This window comes from Oncorhynchus mykiss, chromosome 6 (assembly GCF_013265735.2).
Source record: "Oncorhynchus mykiss isolate Arlee chromosome 6, USDA_OmykA_1.1, whole genome shotgun sequence".
Lineage (NCBI taxonomy): Eukaryota > Metazoa > Chordata > Actinopteri > Salmoniformes > Salmonidae > Oncorhynchus > Oncorhynchus mykiss.
The window spans coordinates 2,552,678-2,570,240 of NC_048570.1; the positions used below are offsets into that span (position 1 = coordinate 2,552,678).

General features: G+C 51.0%; 1 protein-coding gene across 2 annotated transcripts in view; it reads left to right on the forward strand.

The window, feature by feature from the left end:
- The first annotated feature begins 533 nt into the window (after positions 1-533).
- pdzd2 (PDZ domain containing 2) overlaps positions 534-17,563 on the forward strand; it is a 161,090-nt gene continuing 144,060 nt past the window's right edge. For both annotated transcript variants that reach the window (XM_036979212.1, XM_036979213.1), the window contains exons 1-2: positions 534-857; positions 1,551-2,101. In XM_036979212.1, coding sequence (XP_036835107.1) covers positions 711-857; positions 1,551-2,101 — 698 coding nt within the window. In that variant the 5' untranslated portion in view covers positions 534-710. The remainder of the gene's footprint in view (positions 858-1,550; positions 2,102-17,563) is intronic.

Below are 17,563 nucleotides of genomic sequence, written 5' to 3' on the forward strand. Positions count from 1 at the left end.
GAGCCTCAGTCCACTAAACTCCCTGTGTCCTAGTCTATCTGTACTCTGATAGACTGACGCCAGACCCGGCTCTACTCCCTCGCCCACGTACGGTGCTCCTAGAGCAGTGGTGTCTGCTTGTTCTCTGTTCTACCTGATCATCAATTACAGCCGCCTGGTGTCCCAGGTCTAAACCAGGCCCTGATTAGAGGGGAATCACCCACCTGGTGTCCCAGGTCTAAATCAGTCCCTGATTAGAGGGGAATCACACACCTGGTGTCCCAGGTCTAAACCAGTCCCTGATTAGAGGGGAATCACCCACCTGGTGTCCCAGGTCTAAACCAGTCCCTGATTAGAGGGGAATCACCCACCTTGTGTCACAGGTCTAAATCAGTTCCTGATTAGAGGGGAATCACCCACCTGGTGTCCCAGGTCTAAACCAGTCCCTGATTAGAGGGGAATCACCCACCTGGTGTCCCAGGTCTAAATCAGTCCCTGATTAGAGGGGAATCACCCACCTGGTGTCCCAGGTCTAAATCAGTCCCTGATTAGAGGGGAATCACCCACCTGGTGTCCCAGGTCAAAATCAGTCCCTGATTAGACGGGGGGGAAAACAATGAAAAAAAATCAGTGGAACTGTCTTTGAGGTCCAGAGTTGAATGTGAGGGCTCTATAGGGGCCTATCAACCCAGGATGCAGGGGGGCTCTGGTCTGGCCCAGCCCCAGCCACGATGCCCATCACCCAGGAGAACGCCCTGAGCCACCTCCCCCTGTTGGAGGACTGGCTCCTGGGGGTACAGACCAGGGACCAGGACAACTATGGAGACCCAGACCAGCAGTCCACCATCAGCAGAGACCCGGACCAAGACTCTTACCAGGTTTGTCATAAATGCATATAGATGATGTATTATACCTGGATCCAGTATTATAGTGTACTTAGTCCATCTGTAAATTGCCCACCCAATCTACCTCATCCCCATATTGTTTTTATTTACTTTTCTGCTCTTTTGCACACCAGTATCACTACTTACACACCATCATCTGATCATCATCATCTGCTCATCTATCACTCCAGTGTTAATCTGCTATATTGTAATTACTTTCGCCACCATGGCCTATTTATTGCCTGACCTCTCTTATCCTACCTCATTTCCACATGCTGTATATAGATTTTCCTACCATATTATGGATTGTTTGTTTGTTTACTCCATGTGTAACTCTGTGTTGTTTTATGTGTCGAACTGCTTTGCTTTATCTTGGCCAGGTCGCAGTTGCAAATGAGAACTTGTTCTCAACTGGCCTACCTGATTAAATAAAGGTGTTCTCCACTAGCCTACCTGGTTAAATAAAGGTGTTCTCAACTGGCCTACCTGGTTAAATAAAGGTGTTCTCAACTGGCCTACCTGGTTAAATACAGGTGAAATAAATACAAAATAAATGATTGCGGTGTCTCAACTCTTGACTGGTCAGGAGTCGACAATGTGGGTTTTAATCTGTAATTATGTTAATTACTGTAATATTGTGGAATGAGAGACATTTAAATGTAGTTTTCTATCTCTTCCTTCTACCAGGAGTCAGAACACGAGGTGGATGCTTGCGGCATGGTCAGCGACGGCACGGTCAACAGCAGCAGCATGGTCAGCGACGGCACGGTCAACAGCAGCGGCACGGTCAACAGTGACGGTACGGTCTGCGACAGTACCAGTGGAGACATGTCTCTATGTCAGGCCTCTATACAGAAACTGATGGAGTACATTCAGCTCAACTTCACAGAGGACGAAGAGCCCAACGTTGTGGCACGACCCACAACGCCGTGCGGAGGTGTGGACGCGGAGGTGCGAGCCGTGTCTCTCACCAAGAGGGAGGGGGACGGGGCAGAGCTGGGACTGAGTTTCGGTAACATCCCGATATTCGGGGATCCGGAGGGGGAGAACAGGAAGAAGGGAGGAGGGAGGAGGAGGAGGAAGGGGGATCAGGGACCCGTGTTGGACGTGGGGTGTATCTGGGTGACGGAGGTGAGGAAGAGAAGTCCGGCGGCGAGGTGCGGTAGAATTAAACTACGAGACGAGCTGCTGTCACTCAACGGTCAGCTGATGGTGGGCGTCGACGTCACGGGAGCCAGGTATGAGGAGCCTTTATAATAATAATACATCTCCACTCTCTCTCCCCCCCTCTCTTTCTCTCTTTTGAGAATCAAAATTGTCAAATTGACAACAGTAAAAACAGTAACCAAGGGTCAAAATAACCCTCCATTCAACAATAACAATAAGCATACAGTAGAGGACATGTGCAGGTTGGTCTGTCAGACACTGTCCGTCATCTTATGACAGGCAGCAATGTAGTGCGCTGCCAACCCACAGCTCTCTGCGTCCTCCCCCAACAGGACGGGTAGCCTGTCCCTCCCCCAACAGGACGGGTAGCCTGTCCCTCCCCCAACAGGACGGGTAGCCTGTCCCTCCCCCAACAGGACGGGCAGCCTGCCCCTCCCCCAACAGGACGGGTAGCCTGTCCCTCCCCCAACAGGACGGGTAGCCTGTCCCTCCCCCAACAGGACGGGTAGCCTGTCCCTCCCCCAACAGGACGGGCAGCCTGCCCCTCCCCCAACAGGACGGGCAGCCTGCCCCTCCCCCAACAGGACGGGCAGCCTGCCCCTCCCCCAACAGGACAGGCAGCCTGCCCCTCCCCCAACAGGACGGGTAGCCTGTCCCTCCCCCAACAGGACGGGTAGCCTGTCCCTCCCCCAACAGGACGGGTAGCCTATCCTCATCAGAGAGGTCTTTGGAACGTGGAATAAGGGTTTCACATTTGGGGAAATGACACTCTCTAATTGTTTTATATTGTTGACATTTTGTCAGGAAATGCAGCTCCGTCTCAGGTTCTGCTGTGGTGCAGTGGTTGCACAGCCTTTCCTCTACAGGGAGCCAGGTTCTGCTGTTGTGCAGTGGTTGCACAGCCGTTCCTCTACAGGGAGCCAGGTTCTGCTGTTGTGCAGTGGTTGTATAGCCTTTCCTCTACAGGGAGCCAGGTTCTGCTGTTGTGCAGTGGTTGTACAGCCTTTCCTCTACAGGGAGCCAGGTTCTGCTGTTGTGCAGTGGTTGCACAGCCTTTCCTCTACAGGGAGCCAGGTTCTGCTGTGGTGCAGTGGTTGTACAGCCTTTCCTCTACAGGCAGCCATGTTTTCCTGTGTCTACCCTTCTCAATGGCAAGGCTGTGCTCACTGAGCCTGTACTTTGTCAAGGTTTTTCTAAGGTCTTGATCAGTAACCATGGTCAAAAAGTTAACCACAGTGTACTGTCGATTTAGGGCCAGATAGCCCTGCATTTTGCTTTGTGTTTGTGCTTGTGTTTCCCAATATGTAATGTAGTTATGTTTTGACTGTGTTGTAATCTGGTTTATTCTGATTGATTGGATGTTCTGGTCCTGAGGCTTCAGTGTGTTAGTAGAACAGGTTAGTGAACTCAGCCCCAGCTGGATGAGGGGACTGAGGCTTCAGTGTGTTAGTAGAACAGGTTAGTGAACTCAGCCCCAGGACCAGCTGGATGAGGGGACTGAGGCTTCAGTGTGTTAGTAGAACAGGTTAGTGAACTCAGCCCCAGGACCAGCTGGATGAGGGGACTGAGGCTTCAGTGTGTTAGTAGAACAGGTTAGTGAACTCAGCCCCAGGACCAGCTGGATGAGGGTCCTGAGGACCTCAGTGTGTTAATAGAACAGGTTAGTGAACTCAGCCCCAGGACCAGCTGGATGAGGGTCCTCAGGATTCAGTGTGTTAGTAGAACAGGTTAGTGAACTCAGGACCAGCTGGATGAGGGGACTGAGGCTTCAGTGTGTTAGTAGAACAGGTTAGTGAACTCAGCCCCAGGACCAGCTGGGTGAGGGGACTGAGGCTTCAGTGTGTTAGTAGAACAGGTTAGTGAACTCAGCCCCAGGACCAGCTGGATGAGGGGACTGAGGCTTCAGTGTGTTAGTAGAACAGGTTAGTGAACTCAGGACCAGCTGGATGAGGTGACTGAGACTTCAGTGTGTTAGTAGAACAGGTTAGTGACCTCAGGACCAGATGGATGAGGGGACTGAGGCTTCAGTGTGTTAGTAGAACAGGTTAGTGAACTCAGGACCAGCTGGATGAGGAGACTGAGGCTTCAGTGTGCTAGTAGAACAGGTTAGTGAACTCAGGACCAGCTGGATGAGGGGACTGAGGCTTCAGTGTGTTAGTAGAACAGGTTAGTGAACTCAGGACCAGCTGGATGAGGGGACTGAGGCTTCAGTGTGTTAGTAGAACAGGTTAGTGAACTCAGGACCAGCTGGATGAGGGGACTGAGGCTTCAGTGTGTTAGTAGAACAGGTTAGTGAACTCAGGACCAGCTGGATGAGGAGACTGAGGCTTCAGTGTGCTAGTAGAACAGGTTAGTGAACTCAGGACCAGCTGGATGAGGGGACTGAGGCTTCAGTGTGTTAGTAGAACAGGTTAGTGAACTCAGGACCAGCTGGATGAGGGGACTGAGGCTTCAGTGTGTTAGTAGAACAGGTTAGTGAACTCAGCCCCAGGACCAGCTGGATGAGGGGACTGAGGCTTCAGTGTGTTAGTAGAACAGGTTAGTGAACTCAGGACCAGCTGGATGAGGGGACTGAGACTTCAGTGTGTTAGTAGAACAGGTTAGTGAACTCAGGACCAGCTGGATGAGGGGACTGAGGCTTCAGTGTGTTAGTAGAACAGGTTAGTGAACTCAGGACCAGCTGGATGAGGGGACTGAGGCTTCAGTGTGTTAGTAGAACAGGTTAGTGAACCCAGCCCCAGGACCAGCTGGATGAGGGGACTGAGGCTTCAGTGTGTTAGTAGAACAGGTTAGTGAACTCAGGACCAGCTGGATGAGGGGACTGAGACTTCAGTGTGTTAGTAGAACAGGTTAGTGAACTCAGGACCAGCTGGATGAGGGGACTGAGGCTTCAGTGTGTTAGTAGAACAGGTTAGTGAACTCAGGACCAGCTGGATGAGGGGACTGAGGCTTCAGTGTGTTAGTAGAACAGGTTAGTGAACTCAGGACCAGCTGGATGAGGGGACTGAGGCTTCAGTGTGTTAGTAGAACAGGTTAGTGAACTCAGGACCAGGACCAGCTGGATGAGGGTCCTGAGGACCTCAGTGTGTTAATAGAACAGGTTAGTGAACTCAGCCCCAGGACCAGCTGGATGAGGGTCCTCAGGATTCAGTGTGTTAGTAGAACAGGTTAGTGAACTCAGGACCAGCTGGATGAGGGGACTGAGGCTTCAGTGTGTTAGTAGAACAGGTTAGTGAACTCAGCCCCAGGACCAGCTGGATGAGGGGACTGAGGCTTCAGTGTGTTAGTAGAACAGGTTAGTGAACTCAGCCCCAGGACCAGCTGGATGAGGGGACTGAGGCTTCAGTGTGTTAGTAGAACAGGTTAGCTGGATGAGGGGACTGAGGCTTCAGTGTGTTAGTAGAACAGGTTAGTGAACTCAGCCCCAGGTTAGTGAACTCAGGACCAGCTGGATGAGGTGACTGAGACTTCAGTGTGTTAGTAGAACAGGTTAGTGACCTCAGGACCAGCTGGATGAGGGGACTGAGGCTTCAGTGTGTTAGTAGATCAGGTTAGTGAACTCAGGACCAGCTGGATGAGGGGACTGAGGCTTCAGTGTGTTAGTAGAACAGGTTAGTGAACTCAGGACCAGCTGGATGAGGGGACTGAGGCTTCAGTGTGTTAGTAGAACAGGTTAGTGAACTCAGGACCAGCTGGATGAGGAGACTGAGGCTTCAGTGTGCTAGTAGAACAGGTTAGTGAACTCAGGACCAGCTGGATGAGGGGACTGAGGCTTCAGTGTGTTAGTAGAACAGGTTAGTGAACTCAGGACCAGCTGGATGAGGGGACTGAGGCTTCAGTGTGTTAGTAGAACAGGTTAGTGAACTCAGCCCCAGGACCAGCTGGATGAGAGGACTGAGGCTTCAGTGTGTTAGTAGAACAGGTTAGTGAACTCAGGACCAGCTGGATGAGGGGACTGAGACTTCAGTGTGTTAGTAGAACAGGTTAGTGAACTCAGGACCAGCTGGATGAGGGGACTGAGGCTTCAGTGTGTTAGTAGAACAGGTTAGTGAACTCAGGACCAGCTGGATGAGGGGACTGAGGCTTCAGTGTGTTAGTAGAACAGGTTAGTGAACCCAGCCCCAGGACCAGCTGGATGAGAGGACTGAGGCTTCAGTGTGTTAGTAGAACAGGTTAGTGAACTCAGGACCAGCTGGATGAGGGGACTGAGGCTTCAGTGTGTTAGTAGAACAGGTTAGTGAACTCAGGACCAGCTGGATGAGGGGACTGAGGCTTCAGTGTGTTAGTAGAACAGGTTAGTGAACTCAGGACCAGCTGGATGAGGGGACTGAGGCTTCAGTGTGTTAGTAGAACAGGTTAGTGAACTCAGCCCCAGGACCAGCTGGATGAGGGGACTGAGGCTTCAGTGTGTTAGTAGAACAGGTTAGTGAACTCAGGACCAGCTGGATGAGGGGACTGAGACTTCAGTGTGTTAGTAGAACAGGTTAGTGAACTCAGGACCAGCTGGATGAGGGGACTGAGGCTTCAGTGTGTTAGTAGAACAGGTTAGTGAACTCAGGACCAGCTGGATGAGGAGACTGAGGCTTCAGTGTGCTAGTAGAACAGGTTAGTGAACTCAGGACCAGCTGGATGAGGGGACTGAGGCTTCAGTGTGTTAGTAGAACAGGTTAGTGAACTCAGGACCAGCTGGATGAGGGGACTGAGGCTTCAGTGTGTTAGTAGAACAGGTTAGTGAACTCAGCCCCAGGACCAGCTGGATGAGGGGACTGAGGCTTCAGTGTGTTAGTAGAACAGGTTAGTGAACTCAGGACCAGCTGGATGAGGGGACTGAGACTTCAGTGTGTTAGTAACAAATTTGTGCACAAAAGTTGAGATTAATACGTTTTTTTGTGCGTACGGAACATTCAGCCCCAGGACCAGCTGGATGAGGGAGTTTTTCCTAGCCACCGTGCTTCTTCACCTGCATTGCTTGCTGTTTGGGGTTTTAGGCTGGGTTTCTGTACAGCACTTTGAGATATCAGCTGATGTACGAAGGGCTATATAAAATAAATTTGATTTGATTTTGGGACTGAGGCTTCAGTGTGTTAGTAGAACAGGTTAGTGAACTCAGGACCAGCTGGATGAGGAGACTGAGGCTTCAGTGTGCTAGTAGAACAGGTTAGTGAACTCAGGACCAGCTGGATGAGGGGACTGAGACTTCAGTGTGTTAGTAGAACAGGTTAGTGAACTCAGGACCAGCTGGATGAGGTGACTGAGACTTCAGTGTGTTAGTAGAACAGGTTAGTGACCAGTGTGTTAGTAGAACAGGTTAGTGAACTCAGGACCAGCTGGATGAGGGGACTGAGACTTCAGTGTGTTAGTAGAACAGGTTAGTGAACTCAGGACCAGCTGGATGAGGGGACTGAGGCTTCAGTGTGTTAGTAGAACAGGTTAGTGAACTCAGGACCAGCTGGATGAGGGGACTGAGGCTTCAGTGTGTTAGTAGAACAGGTTAGTGAACTCAGGACCAGCTGGATGAGGAGACTGAGGCTTCAGTGTGCTAGTAGAACAGGTTAGTGAACTCAGGACCAGCTGGATGAGGGGACTGAGGCTTCAGTGTGTTAGTAGAACAGGTTAGTGAACTCAGGACCAGCTGGATGAGGGGACTGAGGCTTCAGTGTGTTAGTAGAACAGGTTAGTGAACTCAGGACCAGCTGGATGAGGGGACTTAGGCTTCAGTGTGTTAGTAGAACAGGTTAGTGAACTCAGGACCAGCTGGATGAGGGGACTGAGACTTCAGTGTGTTAGTAGAACAGGTTAGTGAACTCAGGACCAGCTGGATGAGGGGACTGAGGCTTCAGTGTGTTAGTAGAACAGGTTAGTGAACTCAGGACCAGCTGGATGAGGGGACTGAGGCTTCAGTGTGTTAGTAGAACAGGTTAGTGAACTCAGGACCAGCTGGATGAGGGGACTGACACTTCAGTGTGTTAGTAGAACAGGTTAGTGAACTCAGGACCAGCTGGATGAGAGGACTGAGGCTTCAGTGTGTTAGTAGAACAGGTTAGTGAACTCAGGACCAGCTGGATGAGGGGACTGAGGCTTCAGTGTGTTAGTAGAACAGGTTAGTGAACTCAGGACCAGCTGGATGAGGGGACTGAGGCTTCAGTGTGTTAGTAGAACAGGTTAGTGAACTCAGGACCAGCTGGATGAGGGGACTGAGGCTTCAGTGTGTTAGTAGAACAGGTTAGTGAACTCAGCCCCAGGACCAGCTGGATGAGGGGACTGAGGCTTCAGTGTGTTAGTAGAACAGGTTAGTGAACTCAGCCCCAGGACCAGCTGGATGAGGGGACTGAGGCTTCAGTGTGTTAGTAGAACAGGTTAGTGAACTCAGGACCAGCTGGATGAGGTGACTGAGACTTCAGTGTGTTAGTAGAACAGGTTAGTGACCTCAGGACCAGCTGGATGAGGGGACTGAGGCTTCAGTGTGTTAGTAGAACAGGTTAGTGAACTCAGGACCAGCTGGATGAGGGGACTGAGGCTTCAGTGTGTTAGTAGAACAGGTTAGTGAACTCAGGACCAGCTGGATGAGGGGACTGAGGCTTCAGTGTGTTAGTAGAACAGGTTAGTGAACTCAGGACCAGCTGGATGAGGGGACTGAGGCTTCAGTGTGTTAGTAGAACAGGTTAGTGAACTCAGGACCAGCTGGATGAGGAGACTGAGGCTTCAGTGTGCTAGTAGAACAGGTTAGTGAACTCAGGACCAGCTGGATGAGGGGACTGAGGCTTCAGTGTGTTAGTAGAACAGGTTAGTGAACTCAGGACCAGCTGGATGAGGGGACTGAGGCTTCAGTGTGTTAGTAGAACAGGTTAGTGAACTCAGGACCAGCTGGATGAGGGGACTGAGGCTTCAGTGTGTTAGTAGAACAGGTTAGTGAACTCAGGACCAGCTGGATGAGGGGACTGAGACTTCAGTGTGTTAGTAGAACAGGTTAGTGAACTCAGGACCAGCTGGATGAGGGGACTGAGGCTTCAGTGTGTTAGTAGAACAGGTTAGTGAACTCAGGACCAGCTGGATGAGGGGACTGAGGCTTCAGTGTGTTAGTAGAACAGGTTAGTGAACTCAGGACCAGCTGGATGAGGGGACTGACACTTCAGTGTGTTAGTAGAACAGGTTAGTGAACTCAGGACCAGCTGGATGAGAGGACTGAGGCTTCAGTGTGTTAGTAGAACAGGTTAGTGAACTCAGGACCAGCTGGATGAGGGGACTGAGGCTTCAGTGTGTTAGTAGAACAGGTTAGTGAACTCAGGACCAGCTGGATGAGGGGACTGAGGCTTCAGTGTGTTAGTAGAACAGGTTAGTGAACTCAGGACCAGCTGGATGAGGGGACTGAGGCTTCAGTGTGTTAGTAGAACAGGTTAGTGAACTCAGCCCCAGGACCAGCTGGATGAGGGGACTGAGGCTTCAGTGTGTTAGTAGAACAGGTTAGTGAACTCAGGACCAGCTGGATGAGGGGACTGAGACTTCAGTGTGTTAGTAGAACAGGTTAGTGAACTCAGGACCAGCTGGATGAGGGGACTGAGGCTTCAGTGTGTTAGTAGAACAGGTTAGTGAACTCAGGACCAGCTGGATGAGGGGACTGAGGCTTCAGTGTGTTAGTAGAACAGGTTAGTGAACCCAGCCCCAGGACCAGCTGGATGAGGGGACTGAGGCTTCAGTGTGTTAGTAGAACAGGTTAGTGAACTCAGGACCAGCTGGATGAGGGGACTGAGACTTCAGTGTGTTAGTAGAACAGGTTAGTGAACTCAGGACCAGCTGGATGAGAGGACTGAGGCTTCAGTGTGTTAGTAGAACAGGTTAGTGAACTCAGGACCAGCTGGATAGGGGACTGAGGCTTCAGTGTGTTAGTAGAACAGGTTAGTGAACTCAGGACCAGCTGGATGAGGGGACTGAGGCTTCAGTGTGTTAGTAGAACAGGTTAGTGAACTCAGGACCAGCTGTATGAGGAGACTGAGGCTTCAGTGTGTTAGTAGAACAGGTTAGTGAACTCAGGACCAGCTGGATGAGGGGACTGAGGCTTCAGTGTGTTAGTAGAACAGGTTAGTGAACTCAGGACCAGCTGGATGAGGGGACTGAGGCTTCAGTGTGTTAGTAGAACAGGTTAGTGAACTCAGCCCCAGGACCAGCTGGATGAGGGGAATGAGGCTTCAGTGTGTTAGTAGAACAGGTTAGTGAACTCAGGACCAGCTGGATGAGGGGACTGAGACTTCAGTGTGTTAGTAGAACAGGTTAGTGAACTCAGGACCAGCTGGATGAGGGGACTGAGGCTTCAGTGTGTTAGTAGAACAGGTTAGTGAACTCAGGACCAGCTGGATGAGGGGACTGAGGCTTCAGTGTGTTAGTAGAACAGGTTAGTGAACTCAGGACCAGCTGGATGAGGGGACTGAGGCTTCAGTGTGTTAGTAGAACAGGTTAGTGAACTCAGGACCAGCTGGATGAGGAGACTGAGGCTTCAGTGTGCTAGTAGAACAGGTTAGTGAACTCAGGACCAGCTGGATGAGGGGACTGAGGCTTCAGTGTGTTAGTAGAACAGGTTAGTGAACTCAGGACCAGCTGGATGAGGGGACTGAGGCTTCAGTGTGTTAGTAGAACAGGTTAGTGAACTCAGCCCCAGGACCAGCTGGATGAGGGGACTGAGGCTTCAGTGTGTTAGTAGAACAGGTTAGTGAACTCAGGACCAGCTGGATGAGGGGACTGAGACTTCAGTGTGTTAGTAGAACAGGTTAGTGAACTCAGGACCAGCTGGATGAGGGGACTGAGGCTTCAGTGTGTTAGTAGAACAGGTTAGTGAACTCAGGACCAGCTGGATGAGGGGACTGAGGCTTCAGTGTGTTAGTAGAACAGGTTAGTGAACTCAGGACCAGCTGGATGAGGGGACTGAGACTTCAGTGTGTTAGTAGAACAGGTTAGTGAACTCAGGACCAGCTGGATGAGGGGACTGAGGCTTCAGTGTGTTAGTAGAACAGGTTAGTGAACTCAGGACCAGCTGGATGAGGGGACTGAGGCTTCAGTGTGTTAGTAGAACAGGTTAGTGAACCCAGCCCCAGGACCAGCTGGATGAGGGGACTGAGGCTTCAGTGTGTTAGTAGAACAGGTTAGTGAACTCAGGACCAGCTGGATGAGGGGACTGAGACTTCAGTGTGTTAGTAGAACAGGTTAGTGAACTCAGGACCAGCTGTATGAGGAGACTGAGGCTTCAGTGTGTTAGTAGAACAGGTTAGTGAACTCAGGACCAGCTGGATGAGGGGACTGAGGCTTCAGTGTGTTAGTAGAACAGGTTAGTGAACTCAGGACCAGCTGGATGAGGGGACTGAGGCTTCAGTGTGTTAGTAGAACAGGTTAGTGAACTCAGCCCCAGGACCAGCTGGATGAGGGGAATGAGGCTTCAGTGTGTTAGTAGAACAGGTTAGTGAACTCAGGACCAGCTGGATGAGGGGACTGAGACTTCAGTGTGTTAGTAGAACAGGTTAGTGAACTCAGGACCAGCTGGATGAGGGGACTGAGGCTTCAGTGTGTTAGTAGAACAGGTTAGTGAACTCAGGACCAGCTGGATGAGGGGACTGAGGCTTCAGTGTGTTAGTAGAACAGGTTAGTGAACTCAGGACCAGCTGGATGAGGGGACTGAGGCTTCAGTGTGTTAGTAGAACAGGTTAGTGAACTCAGGACCAGCTGGATGAGGAGACTGAGGCTTCAGTGTGCTAGTAGAACAGGTTAGTGAACTCAGGACCAGCTGGATGAGGGGACTGAGGCTTCAGTGTGTTAGTAGAACAGGTTAGTGAACTCAGGACCAGCTGGATGAGGGGACTGAGGCTTCAGTGTGTTAGTAGAACAGGTTAGTGAACTCAGCCCCAGGACCAGCTGGATGAGGGGACTGAGGCTTCAGTGTGTTAGTAGAACAGGTTAGTGAACTCAGGACCAGCTGGATGAGGGGACTGAGACTTCAGTGTGTTAGTAGAACAGGTTAGTGAACTCAGGACCAGCTGGATGAGGGGACTGAGGCTTCAGTGTGTTAGTAGAACAGGTTAGTGAACTCAGGACCAGCTGGATGAGGGGACTGAGGCTTCAGTGTGTTAGTAGAACAGGTTAGTGAACTCAGGACCAGCTGGATGAGGGGACTGAGACTTCAGTGTGTTAGTAGAACAGGTTAGTGAACTCAGGACCAGCTGGATGAGGGGACTGAGGCTTCAGTGTGTTAGTAGAACAGGTTAGTGAACTCAGGACCAGCTGGATGAGGGGACTGAGGCTTCAGTGTGTTAGTAGAACAGGTTAGTGAACCCAGCCCCAGGACCAGCTGGATGAGGGGACTGAGGCTTCAGTGTGTTAGTAGAACAGGTTAGTGAACTCAGGACCAGCTGGATGAGGGGACTGAGACTTCAGTGTGTTAGTAGAACAGGTTAGTGAACTCAGGACCAGCTGGATGAGGGGACTGAGGCTTCAGTGTGTTAGTAGAACAGGTTAGTGAACTCAGGACCAGCTGGATGAGGGGACTGAGGCTTCAGTGTGTTAGTAGAACAGGTTAGTGAACTCAGGACCAGCTGGATGAGGGGACTGAGGCTTCAGTGTGTTAGTAGAACAGGTTAGTGAACTCAGGACCAGCTGTATGAGGAGACTGAGGCTTCAGTGTGCTAGTAGAACAGGTTAGTGAACTCAGGACCAGCTGGATGAGGGGACTGAGGCTTCAGTGTGTTAGTAGAACAGGTTAGTGAACTCAGGACCAGCTGGATGAGGGGACTGAGGCTTCAGTGTGTTAGTAGAACAGGTTAGTGAACTCAGCCCCAGGACCAGCTGGATGAGGGGACTGAGGCTTCAGTGTGTTAGTAGAACAGGTTAGTGAACTCAGGACCAGCTGGATGAGGGGACTGAGACTTCAGTGTGTTAGTAGAACAGGTTAGTGAACTCAGGACCAGCTGGATGAGGGGACTGAGGCTTCAGTGTGTTAGTAGAACAGGTTAGTGAACTCAGGACCAGCTGGATGAGGGGACTGAGGCTTCAGTGTGTTAGTAGAACAGGTAAGTGAACCCAGCCCCAGGACCAGCTGGATGAGGGGACTGAGGCTTCAGTGTGTTAGTAGAACAGGTTAGTGAACTCAGGACCAGCTGGATGAGGGGACTGAGACTTCAGTGTGTTAGTAGAACAGGTTAGTGAACTCAGGACCAGCTGGATGAGGGGACTGAGGCTTCAGTGTGTTAGTAGAACAGGTTAGTGAACTCAGGACCAGCTGGATGAGGGGACTGAGGCTTCAGTGTGTTAGTAGAACAGGTTAGTGAACTCAGGACCAGCTGGATGAGGGGACTGAGACTTCAGTGTGTTAGTAGAACAGGTTAGTGAACTCAGGACCAGCTGGATGAGGGGACTGAGGCTTCAGTGTGTTAGTAGAACAGGTTAGTGAACTCAGGACCAGCTGTATGAGGAGACTGAGGCTTCAGTGTGCTAGTAGAACAGGTTAGTGAACTCAGGACCAGCTGGATGAGGGGACTGAGGCTTCAGTGTGTTAGTAGAACAGGTTAGTGAACTCAGCCCCAGGACCAGCTGGATGAGGGGACTGAGGCTTCAGTGTGTTAGTAGAACAGGTTAGTGAACTCAGGACCAGCTGGATGAGGGGACTGAGACTTCAGTGTGTTAGTAGAACAGGTTAGTGAACTCAGGACCAGCTGGATGAGGGGACTGAGGCTTCAGTGTGTTAGTAGAACAGGTTAGTGAACTCAGGACCAGCTGGATGAGGGGACTGAGGCTTCAGTGTGTTAGTAGAACAGGTAAGTGAACCCAGCCCCAGGACCAGCTGGATGAGGGGACTGAGGCTTCAGTGTGTTAGTAGAACAGGTTAGTGAACTCAGGACCAGCTGGATGAGGGGACTGAGACTTCAGTGTGTTAGTAGAACAGGTTAGTGAACTCAGGACCAGCTGGATGAGGGGACTGAGGCTTCAGTGTGTTAGTAGAACAGGTTAGTGAACTCAGGACCAGCTGGATGAGGGGACTGAGGCTTCAGTGTGTTAGTAGAACAGGTTAGTGAACTCAGGACCAGCTGGATGAGGGGACTGAGGCTTCAGTGTGTTAGTAGAACAGGTTAGTGAACTCAGGACCAGCTGGATGAGGGGACTGAGGCTTCAGTGTGTTAGTAGAACAGGTTAGTGAACTCAGGACCAGCTGGATGAGGAGACTGAGGCTTCAGTGTGCTAGTAGAACAGGTTAGTGAACTCAGGACCAGCTGGATGAGGGGACTGAGGCTTCAGTGTGTTAGTAGAACAGGTTAGTGAACTCAGGACCAGCTGGATGAGGGGACTGAGGCTTCAGTGTGTTAGTAGAACAGGTTAGTGAACTCAGCCCCAGGACCAGCTGGATGAGGGGACTGAGGCTTCAGTGTGTTAGTAGAACAGGTTAGTGAACTCAGGACCAGCTGGATGAGGGGACTGAGACTTCAGTGTGTTAGTAGAACAGGTTAGTGAACTCAGGACCAGCTGGATGAGGGGACTGGGGCTTCAGTGTGTTAGTAGAACAGGTTAGTGAACTCAGGACCAGCTGGATGAGGGGACTGAGGCTTCAGTGTGTTAGTAGAACAGGTTAGTGAACTCAGGACCAGCTGGATGAGGGGACTGAGGCTTCAGTGTGTTAGTAGAACAGGTTAGTGAACTCAGGACCAGCTGGATGAGGGGACTGAGACTTCAGTGTGTTAGTAGAACAGGTTAGTGAACTCAGGACCAGCTGGATGAGGGGACTGAGGCTTCAGTGTGTTAGTAGAACAGGTTAGTGAACTCAGGACCAGCTGGATGAGGGGACTGAGGCTTCAGTGTGTTAGTAGAACAGGTTAGTGAACCCAGCCCCAGGACCAGCTGGATGAGGGGACTGAGGCTTCAGTGTGTTAGTAGAACAGGTTAGTGAACTCAGGACCAGCTGGATGAGGGGACTGAGACTTCAGTGTGTTAGTAGAACAGGTTAGTGAACTCAGGACCAGCTGGATGAGGGGACTGAGGCTTCAGTGTGTTAGTAGAACAGGTTAGTGAACTCAGGACCAGCTGGATGAGGGGACTGAGGCTTCAGTGTGTTAGTAGAACAGGTTAGTGAACTCAGGACCAGCTGGATGAGGGGACTGAGGCTTCAGTGTGTTAGTAGAACAGGTTAGTGAACTCAGGACCAGCTGTATGAGGAGACTGAGGCTTCAGTGTGCTAGTAGAACAGGTTAGTGAACTCAGGACCAGCTGGATGAGGGGACTGAGGCTTCAGTGTGTTAGTAGAACAGGTTAGTGAACTCAGGACCAGCTGGATGAGGGGACTGAGGCTTCAGTGTGTTAGTAGAACAGGTTAGTGAACTCAGCCCCAGGACCAGCTGGATGAGGGGACTGAGCCTTCAGTGTGTTAGTAGAACAGGTTAGTGAACTCAGGACCAGCTGGATGAGGGGACTGAGACTTCAGTGTGTTAGTAGAACAGGTTAGTGAACTCAGGACCAGCTGGATGAGGGGACTGAGGCTTCAGTGTGTTAGTAGAACAGGTTAGTGAACTCAGGACCAGCTGGATGAGGGGACTGAGGCTTCAGTGTGTTAGTAGAACAGGTTAGTGAACTCAGGACCAGCTGGATGAGGGGACTGAGGCTTCAGTGTGTTAGTAGAACAGATTAGTGAACTCAGGACCAGCTGGATGAGGAGACTGAGGCTTCAGTGTGCTAGTAGAACAGGTTAGTGAACTCAGGACCAGCTGGATGAGGGGACTGAGGCTTCAGTGTGTTAGTAGAACAGGTTAGTGAACTCAGGACCAGCTGGATGAGGGGACTGAGGCTTCAGTGTGTTAGTAGAACAGGTTAGTGAACTCAGCCCCAGGACCAGCTGGATGAGGGGACTGAGGCTTCAGTGTGTTAGTAGAACAGGTTAGTGAACTCAGGACCAGCTGGATGAGGGGACTGAGACTTCAGTGTGTTAGTAGAACAGGTTAGTGAACTCAGGACCAGCTGGATGAGGGGACTGAGGCTTCAGTGTGTTAGTAGAACAGGTTAGTGAACTCAGGACCAGCTGGATGAGGGGACTGAGGCTTCAGTGTGTTAGTAGAACAGGTTAGTGAACCCAGCCCCAGGACCAGCTGGATGAGGGGACTGAGGCTTCAGTGTGTTAGTAGAACAGGTTAGTGAACTCAGCCACAGGACCAGCTGGATGAGGGTCCTGAGGACCTCAGTGTGTTAATAGAACAGGTTAGTGAACTCAGCCCCAGGACCAGCTGGATGAGGGTCCTCAGGATTCAGTGTGTTAGTAGAACAGGTTAGTGAACTCAGGACCAGCTGGATGAGGGGACTGAGGCTTCAGTGTGTTAGTAGAACAGGTTAGTGAACTCAGGACCAGCTGGATGAGGGGACTGAGGCTTCAGTGTGTTAGTAGAACAGGTTAGTGAACTCAGGACCAGCTGGATGAGGGGACTGAGGCTTCAGTGTGTTAGTAGAACAGGTTAGTGAACTCAGGACCAGCTGGATGAGGGGACTGAGACTTCAGTGTGTTAGTAGAACAGGTTAGTGAACTCAGGACCAGCTGGATGAGGGGACTGAGGCTTCAGTGTGTTAGTAGAACAGGTTAGTGAACTCAGGACCAGCTGGATGAGGGGACTGAGGCTTCAGTGTGTTAGTAGAACAGGTTAGTGAACTCAGGACCAGCTGGATGAGGGGACTGAGGCTTCAGTGTGTTAGTAGAACAGGTTAGTGAACTCAGGACCAGCTGGATGAGGGGACTGAGACTTCAGTGTGTTAGTAGAACAGGTTAGTGAACTCAGGACCAGCTGGATGAGGGGACTGAGGCTTCAGTGTGTTAGTAGAACAGGTTAGTGAACTCAGGACCAGCTGGATGAGGGGACTGAGGCTTCAGTGTGTTAGTAGAACAGGTTAGTGAACTCAGCCACAGGACCAGCTGGATGAGGGTCCTGAGGACCTCAGTGTGTTAATAGAACAGGTTAGTGAACTCAGCCCCAGGACCAGCTGGATGAGGGTCCTCAGGATTCAGTGTGTTAGTAGAACAGGTTAGTGAACTCAGGACCAGCTGGATGAGGGGACTGAGGCTTCAGTGTGTTAGTAGAACAGGTTAGTGAACTCAGGACCAGCTGGATGAGGGGACTGAGGCTTCAGTGTGTTAGTAGAACAGGTTAGTGAACTCAGGACCAGCTGGATGAGGGGACTGAGGCTTCAGTGTGTTAGTAGAACAGGTTAGTGAACTCAGGACCAGCTGGATGAGGGGACTGAGACTTCAGTGTGTTAGTAGAACAGGTTAGTGAACTCAGGACCAGCTGGATGAGGGGACTGAGGCTTCAGTGTGTTAGTAGAACAGGTTAGTGAACTCAGGACCAGCTGGATGAGGGGACTGAGGCTTCAGTGTGTTAGTAGAACAGGTTAGTGAACCCAGCCCCAGGACCAGCTGGATGAGGGGACTGAGGCTTCAGTGTGTTAGTAGAACAGGTTAGTGAACTCAGGACCAGCTGGATGAGGGGACTGAGACTTCAGTGTGTTAGTAGAACAGGTTAGTGAACTCAGGA